The sequence below is a fragment of the Limulus polyphemus genome, unplaced genomic scaffold, assembly GCF_000517525.1.
Source record: "Limulus polyphemus unplaced genomic scaffold, Limulus_polyphemus-2.1.2 Scaffold6210, whole genome shotgun sequence".
In the NCBI taxonomy this organism is placed as follows: Eukaryota; Metazoa; Arthropoda; class Merostomata; order Xiphosura; family Limulidae; genus Limulus; species Limulus polyphemus.
The window spans coordinates 19,945-28,945 of record NW_013671820.1 but is presented as its reverse complement, the minus strand read 5'-3'; the positions used below and the strand labels follow the sequence as shown (position 1 = coordinate 28,945).

Below are 9,001 nucleotides of genomic sequence, written 5' to 3'. Positions count from 1 at the left end.
AACGGTGAATCTCCTGCTAAGCCTAAAGACACAGTAATGTATCATCAAGATAGAAAATTCGGAGTTTTTCAACTGGGATGTGCCAAACACTTAGTAACCTGCACGATTAACAAGGCTTGAAGAAGACTCTAAGCCGTTTACTTCGTTGAGGTGTATCGTTTGGTTTTGGAAAGCACATACACCACCAGTGGACCAAGTAGCTTAAATGATGAAACGCAGAGGCGCGAAAAAATGTATCTTACCTCTAGTGCTGTATCGCCTTTGTAAATGCAATTATGCAAACAACTATCATATCTGCCCCACAAATGACCACTAGATGGAGCATAATCCAACTACAGCATTTTCTGCACTGGACAATACAGAAATAAATGTACATAAAATGCAAATACACCAGTTTAGTTATATTGTTATACATTATTTTAACAAAGTATCAATAAGAACACAAAACAATAGCGATGAAGCACATATCTTGTCGGTTTCAACCTAGCTACGACACTTACGTACTTCAGAAATCCCCCAGTAGCACAGCTGTATGTGTGCGAACTCACAACTCTAGAAACTGGGGTTCAATACCTGCAGTGGGCAGAGCACAGGTAACCCATTGTGATATAGCATTGTGCTTAACTTCAAAGCAAACAAACAAGTACTTCAGAATCAAAACCTTTTTCTCACTATTCTCGACTATCTACATTGCCTTATGTTCTCATTCCAAACTTTTTTTTTATTTCATTACCACTGGTTAAATAATTCGGGAAACAATTATCTTATTTCATTATAATAGTTAATCACAAACTACCATATAGGACAATTAGTTATTACAAAATACAACGCAACAATTTAAATGCTGGAATAACTTAAAATCATAAAAGGAAACGAATAAGGAATACCTCTAGGTATCACAAAACTACCTTTCCACCACATAACTGATCGGCTTGTTCTGCCTTTCTAGGCCAAACTAAACGATCTGTATCTTTATATAAGCTTATATAAATGCAGATGTGGTTGCCCCTCGTTACAGATGACGCAGCTAGTAAAACGTACACAGTGGATCAGCACTTGTACTGTCAAATGAGCAGGCTACATACGTTACGTCATAAATGAATAAAAAAGATTAAACATGACAGAGCTTTAAGACATCAGCAAACCACATGATCTACTGAAGTTGTTGAATATTATATTAGACAAGCCAGGTGCACTTAGAAACAAAACTGTGTTTTCCCATAATGTATATTCCAATTTCCCTGTTAGTGTTACCTTGACGACCACTCGTCGACCAGAAACTAGCCTACTATCTGATCACCACTACGATATAGTACTAGTGGTGTTCATAAATTACTTAACGTAGTTCATTATTCGCTTGTAGTTTGTGAACAGTATATATAAATAATGGCTAAAGGTCGCCAAATGTCGAAACTAATGTGGCTATCTAGCTGTCTAACATTTCTAGCAGCGATTATTATCATTTTAGCCTTTTCCACGCCGTACTGGCTGATCGCTGACGGAAGGCAGCCCGGAGAGCAGCGATTCGAGCGTCTGGGTCTTTGGGAGGCTTGTTTTCATAGCTTCCATGACGTGTATTACCGTTACGACATAGAGTTTAAAGGATGTCGCTGGATTTTTGACGAAGAATACAACATCATAATCGAAATACTGGAACCACGTGAGTATATATTGTTCTTAATACTATCAGGAACCTTTTTATAACAAAACCGTGTTTATTCACGTCCATACATTTTCTGCTGTGTCAAGGCAACAGCTAAACAGCACGTGATATAACATTATAAAGAAAATGACACGAAACTTTTCAGAATAGAAACATTTATGCCAATTTGTTTAGATACTTAGATAGATATAGTCAGTTTCTGATGGATATTAGTTACTAAGAGACTAATATATATATATCAGCGTTTCTCAGACTTTTTCGTAGTGAAGCTTCATAAGCAATGAAAATAAAAAAATTAAAAATACTTCCTAAAGTTTACTAAAACAACATAGCAAACTGAAAATCTTATATGTTGCAAAAAAAGAAAAGAAAGAATAATAAAGGCCCGGCATGGCCAGGTGGTTAAGGCGCTTTCAGCCGTGGGGTCGTTATAATGTGACTGTCAATCCCACTATTCGTTGGTAAAAGAGTAGCCCAAGAGTTGACGGTGGGTGGTGATGACTAGCTGCCTTCCCTCTAGTCTTACACTGCTAAATTAGGGACGGCTAGCCCAGATAGCCCTCGTGTAGCTTTGCGCGAAATTAAAAACAAACAAACAAACAAACAGAATAATAAAAAAAAGTAGAATGAGTTCGATTAGCACGGTAAAAATAAAATATCTTTAGTTATTTTTAAATATAATAATTATATATATTAAATAGTCTAACCCTGCTTAAAGAAAATGACACAAAATGCGCCTCCCTTTGAAACATTACCACGCTTCCCCTGGGAGGTGTGCTTCCCAGTTAGAGAACCCTCGCTGATTTATGTAAATTCATAATTCTCAGGAGACAAGCTGGTTGAACTAGCAAATGAATCACGAGAAACCCGATAACACAAGTGTTGTCACCCGGTGGGACAGCAGTAAGTCTACGGATTTGCAACGCTAAAATCCGGCGTTCGATTCCCCGCAGTGGACACAACAGATAGCCCAATGTGGTTTTGCTGTAAAACAAACACAAATGAGCGTTTTTCTGTCGTCCTGAAAGACTGCTGGTTAAAACTAGAATTAATATTTCGGAAATTATTTGCCGAAATTTGGAAATAACATCAAACATAGCATTTTGGAAAAGAAAAAGAAAAACAAAAAAGCCTAACTTAAGTGACGTAGTTCAGTATATTTCAAGTTGTTATACGATATTTTGTTATTGTTACCGATTTCGTGCTTTATTATTGGCGTCATAAGAGCACAACTGCTTTAACATTTAGTGAAAGCATATTCGGGCCTTGTGAGAAAAACTTAGGCGTGTTGGTTATCCTATGAACTACGAGATATTTTGGTTTGTTTTCAATTTCAAGTCTCTAATTTTGCAGTGATAGACTAGAGGGAAGGCAGCTAATCAATACCGCCAACTCTTGGGCTACTCTTTTAGAAACGAATAGTGGGATTGACCGTTACGTCATAACGCCCTCACGGCTGAAAGAGCGAGCGTATTTGGTGACGGGGATTCGAACCCGCGACCAGCAGATTACAATTCGAGCACCCGAACCACCAGGCCATGCCAGGCCTTTAGATATTTATTAGATTTTCTTTGAGATAACGTGGTACAAAGCGCTAAAGGTATGAGCATAGCCCGGTGTAGGTGTATTTGTGATAACCTTCAATAACAAATGTTCTTTGGTTGTTATACACCAGGGGTCAGCGGTAACTCTCCGGAATGACAACGCAAACATCCGGGGCTCGATTCCCCGCAAAGTACAGAGCGCAGCGAGTTCATTGTGTACCTTTCTTTGCACTAAGAAAACAACAACAACAACATATACACCAAGGTGTCCAGAAAAGGTAACATAGAGATTAGTGTGTACTCACAAGTGTAATTTATGTTCACGTGCTTACCGTTCATATAAAATTTTTGCCAGTTTTCTGCTCTCGGAGAAAGTCCAATAAAATGTATCGTTGGTCGGGCGCTTAGGCTTATTGAACGTGTAAAACCGTTCCTCGGTTTACAGACTTACAACGCTAAGTTCCGGGGTTCCATTCTCCGCGGTGGCCGCAACAGATAGCCCAATGTAACTTTGCTCTAACACAAACAAACAAACGTGTAAAACCGAAACTTCAGTCTAATATGGCATACTTTTTTTATATATATTTTATCTAAGAGTCAGAGTTTTTTTCGTTCTGTCTATCTATCTCTGGCTAAGTGTAAAAAGGACTCCACACGCACTGTTTACTCTTAAATCAAAATGTAATAATTGATACAGCTTGTTGACAGATTGTTTAGGTGTAGCTGTTGTAATCCTTAATGAAATTTTCAAACGATGTGTCGGTCAGTTTGTAAAATAAACGTTTTTTTGCTCAACGTCAAAAACAAAAGTTTCCGACGTGATACTCACACATACCAAGTAATATTTGTGATACAGTTCGATGACGCATTAACCATCACTATTTGTGGAGAATGGATGGTTAATGGTTAACTAATTCTTTATATACCTTATTTGCTCGTCACACCAAACATGCTCGCCCTTTTAGCCGTGGGGGCGTTATAAGTGACGGCCAATCCCACTATTCGTTGGTAAAAGAGTAACCCAAGAGTTGGCGATGGGTGGTGATGACTAGCTGCCTTCCCTCTAGTCTTACACAGCTAAATTAGGGACGGCTAGCGCAGATAGCCCTCGTGTAGCTTTGCGCGAAATTCAAAACAAACAAACAAACTAAATACTATGTCGTAACGCAGCTTTACTGGTTTTACTTCTACTGAATACCATGTCGTAATGCAGCTTTACTGGTTTTACTTCTACTGAATACCATGTCGTAATGCAGCTTTACTGGTTTTACTTCTACTGAATACCATGTCGTGATTCAGCTTTAATTATTGTACTTTTACTAAATACCCTGTCGGCTTTACTTATTGTATTTTTACTGGATACTATGTCGTAATGCAGTTTTGTTGGTTGTAATTTTACTGGATACCATGTCACAATTTAATTTTACTGGTTGTTTATTCTTTGTTTCCTTGTTGTTGTACGCAAAACTGCACATTGGGCTGTGCTCATCGCAGTGATGGAACTATAAAATTTGGCGTTATTCCCCCAAGTTTGCATCTGAACCATCAGGGACTCCATTTGTTGTACTTGTACATAATACCATGTTATGAAACTCTACAAGAAAGTTTACCAACAGAAGTTAACGACTCTTCACAGAAAAACGTAGGTAATAGCGAAGACGTTCTCGAATGTCATTTAACCTATGTAGGTTACACTGTTCACCAGTTATGGCGTGTCATATTTCTATTGTTACTCATCTGTAAAAACCATAACGAAAACAGTACTCCATTCATGGTTTGTTTTGTAATTAAGCACAAAGCTACACAATGGGCTGTCTGTGCTCTGCCAACCACGGGTATCGAAACCCGGTTTCTAGCGTTGTAAGTCCGCAGACATACCGCTGTACCACTGGGGGGCATTACAAATATGATTCATCTTTAATGAGATTTTTAAGTCCTTTTCAATCACCAACTTTCCTATTACAAATCACCTTTATAAGAGTCCTAAATGTATTTCTTTGATTTGCCAGCCCAAGCTGTGCTGATGAGCCTTTAATAGGCGACACTGCAGTCCACAGTTTAGCTTCAAACAAACAAACAAATATTTGTAATAATGAACAAACTTTTTCTTCGGAGGTGTTTGTCTGCCTTTCTAATATATATATATCAAACACTCGTATGAAAGACTTTTCTGTTCTACACTACTATTTAATCCGGCACAGGCTAACAATTGTTTGTAATAGTGTAATAGCTAAATAAGTTTTTTACTTCGTTCATGGATATTCCGTTAGCATTGTCCTACTTATTTGTAAGCACATTGGATGTCTGCAATTCTTCTAGCAAGAAGAAATCAATTAACGGAAACACTGTACACCTCCCTCCACGAAAACAAAAACAAACAGACTCAATCATCATTAGCTGAGCCACGTCAGCACTTGTTTGGATGAATTTCGCCAAAGCTACTCGAGGGCTGTCTGTGCTAGCCGTCCCTAATATTGACGTAATACACTACAGGGAAAGCAGCTGGTTAACATCATCCACCGCACACTTCTGGGCTAGTCTTTACCAACAAATAATGAGATTGGCTGTAACATTATAATGCCCCCATGGCTAAAAGAACTAGCATTTTCAACGACAGGTTTCGATCCCGTGGCCCGCAGGTTGCAAGCCGAGTGTTTTAACCACCAGGCTATGTCAATTCCCCAAGTCATCGGCTGACTTATATTTGTTTATTTTTCGTGGAATACGTGATGATAGTACCAGGGAAACCAGGAATTTATTTTCAAATGATTATGTGGTGGAGAACTGTAACCTAAGTGATTATGTAGATGTAAAGTATATCCCGTTTCTGTTTCTAGCCCTTCAAAAGCTCTGAATCCCAAACAAATACAGCTGGTATACGTAAGAGAAATGTAGACAATCGCTTCTAACCTTGAACACAGTTCGGTTTGCAGACGGTTTACATTCGAGCACATAAATTAAACTTCCAGAGTTGCGTCAGAACAGTTTGTATTTAAGTTACTGGGCTTAAAGATGGTTTTCGTAGTGAAGAATGTATTAAGAATAACAGTAATCAGATTGATACAGTTCATATACAGAGATTTAACAAAGAAATTGATTGTGAAAGTTATAAAAATTATTCTCTTGTGTTAAGTGTAAAAGAACCTTTTAAAGTTCGGTGTATAGCATACAGTTAAGAAAGCACTTGACACTCGTGTATGAACCTATTTGTTAATCCGGGTCTGAAAATTCGGTTGTTGGTGGTTCAGATTACCAGGAAGTGTAAATGGTGATGCACCGTGCAGCATATGCTTAAAAATTCCTAGGTGTGCTTTTTTTGCATCAAGACACGATACTCGTCGTGTTATTAGTAGATTTAAGTTTCTTGATAAGAAAGAAGGGTTAATTTGGTCCGGAGGTGATGTTCATAACTAGGCATTAATCCGGAAATGATCGGAAAACTGTCCTGAAGTCACAAGTTGATCATAGGTTGTTACTTGAGCTGTAACTAAACCTATTTCTAGACTTTGTGAACTTAAAAAAAAAAGTACTAGTTTCGGTTTACAATTACGGTAACATATTACGACCAATAAACTTTTCACCAACGACAATTTGTTTGAAGTTAAGCACAAAGCTACACAATGGGCTATCTGTGTTCTTTGAATTTAAAGGAAAGAAAACAATTTCGAACTTGCGTAAGAAGTAAGCATTTTTTTAATTTGTTGATGTTGTTTTCTTAGTGCAAAGTTGCACTCTGATCACCGCGGAGAACTGAATCCCGAATTTTAGCGTCGTAAGTCCGTAAACTTACTGCTGGCCCACCAATGTTATTAACAGTAAAGAAGGAGTAAAAATAAGCTGAGATAAATAATTAATCAGATGGATATTTCGTGGGTGTGTGTTGGACGAAACAATGTTGCAAGCTTATATGGCATATAATGTACGTATTGTTGAGTCCACCATCTACGGATATCACGTTAGTATTAGTAATATTGTTACGTTTTTACATAATCCGGAAGGTGACACTACACCGTTAAGGATACGTGTTCAGAAAATGTAACACTAGCTTGTTTACCATCAACACTTTATTCAGTTCAAGTTAAATTAGTAGGAGCGAGAGAGTATTTGTACGGACATAAGAGCCGATTATGTCAAAACAGATCACGTGGCTATTACACACCATACGCTGCGACTGGAAACAGGAACGAAATCTGCTCGAATGTGAGAAACAATCGCGTATAAGTCGTTTCTTAATAACGCAGAAAATATAGTTGGTTATAGTTACTGTTTGAATAACATTTGGCAAAAATAAAATAACGACAAAATTAAATATATTTTACCTCAATTAAAAAACTCATCTCTGAAAACTTACGTAAAATGAACTTCATTCGATTGTTTGTTTGTTTGTAGTTAAGCACAAAGCTACAGAAAGGGCTATCTGTGCTCTGCCCACCACGGCTATCGAAACCCGGATTCTAGCGATGTAAGTCCGCAGACGTACCGCTGTGCCACTGGAGGGCACTTCATTCGAGAAATAAAATTCCGAATTCGTGTTTTTCCCCATCATTTAAGTTTTAAATTTATGTATATAACGTGTGTTAGATTTTCCACTGAACTTTTAAACGTAAATACTACTCATAGAATGTTTGTTAAATTTTACATGTAACTTTGTAGTACATTGTAACCCCGTTATAACGCAATCGTTGAGGTCCATAAAATGTCATCGCGAAACAAGCGGGGTCACGCTAAATCGGGGTTTTGTAAAGATACGCTTAAAATATTAAAATTTATTAGTAAGTAAACTATAACGAGGTTATGGTTACGAGGTCGGTCCTATGGACCGAGCCCGTGTCGAAAGAGTTAATGACCCATCGCGTTATATCCGAATTCGCGTTAAATCGGGGTTTCACTGTATTTGAAATCATTAGTGGTGTGTACGTCCTTGTAAGTAATACTCAACCATTCATCCCATAAAACAGATGAAAAGACTCGTATTCTGATGAAGCGTTTGTAAGTTATCTCCGAGTCCTTAATCAGAAGCATTTGAAACTAATATAAGGTGTTTAATGTTTAACTAATGTTGGCTTTTATTTCTTAAAGGTGAGGAAGTTAGATATATTTTAAGCCGGTATTTTGGAGTTATTTTTTTATATTTGAATAAATAATTGTCTCACATCTTCTAATTTGACCGGTAAGTGAAACACAAAATGTATATATATATATATATATATATATTTTTATTTTTTTTGGTAGAGGGGGGGGGTATTTGGCGAGTAAGAGGTAAAAGCGATTCAATAGGGAAACGCTGTAAAAATACCTGGGGAGATTAGGTGAAAGCAACATGCTGGTAAAATATCAGCATGGAAAGTCAGAGATTTGCTTCTTGAATTTCACTCAAAGATACTCAAAAGCTACCTGTGCTAGTCGTCCCTAATTTTGAAATGATAGACTAGAGGGAAGGCAGCTACTCAAGACCACCCACCGCAGACTCTTGGGTAACTATTTTACTAACGGATAGTGGGACTGGCCTCACCTTATAACACTCTCACTGTTGAAAGGTCGAGCATGTTAAATGATGGGATTCGAACCCGCGAACTCAAATTGCGAATCGAGTGCCCTAAATACCAGGCCATGCCAAAAATAGAACTCAGAGAAAACAGTTAATAAAGCATAACAAATGAACCGATCTTACGTATCTTGGCCAGGTGGTTAGGACGCTTGACTCGCAAGCTGAGGGTCGCGGGTTCGAATCCCCGTCCCACCAAGCATGTTCGCCCTTTCAGCCGTGGGGTGTTATAATTTGACGGTCAGTCCC

At 38.0% G+C, this 9,001-nt stretch overlaps 1 protein-coding gene across 1 annotated transcript in view; it reads left to right on the top strand.

Moving 5' to 3' along the window:
* The first annotated feature begins 1,182 nt into the window (after nucleotides 1–1,182).
* Nucleotides 1,183–9,001, top strand: part of LOC106473481 — a 23,408-nt gene continuing 15,589 nt past the window's right edge. Inside the window, exon 1 of the mRNA XM_022401905.1 lies at nucleotides 1,183–1,660. Within this exon, the coding sequence (XP_022257613.1) occupies nucleotides 1,387–1,660 (274 nt within the window). The 5' untranslated portion in view covers nucleotides 1,183–1,386. The remainder of the gene's footprint in view (nucleotides 1,661–9,001) is intronic.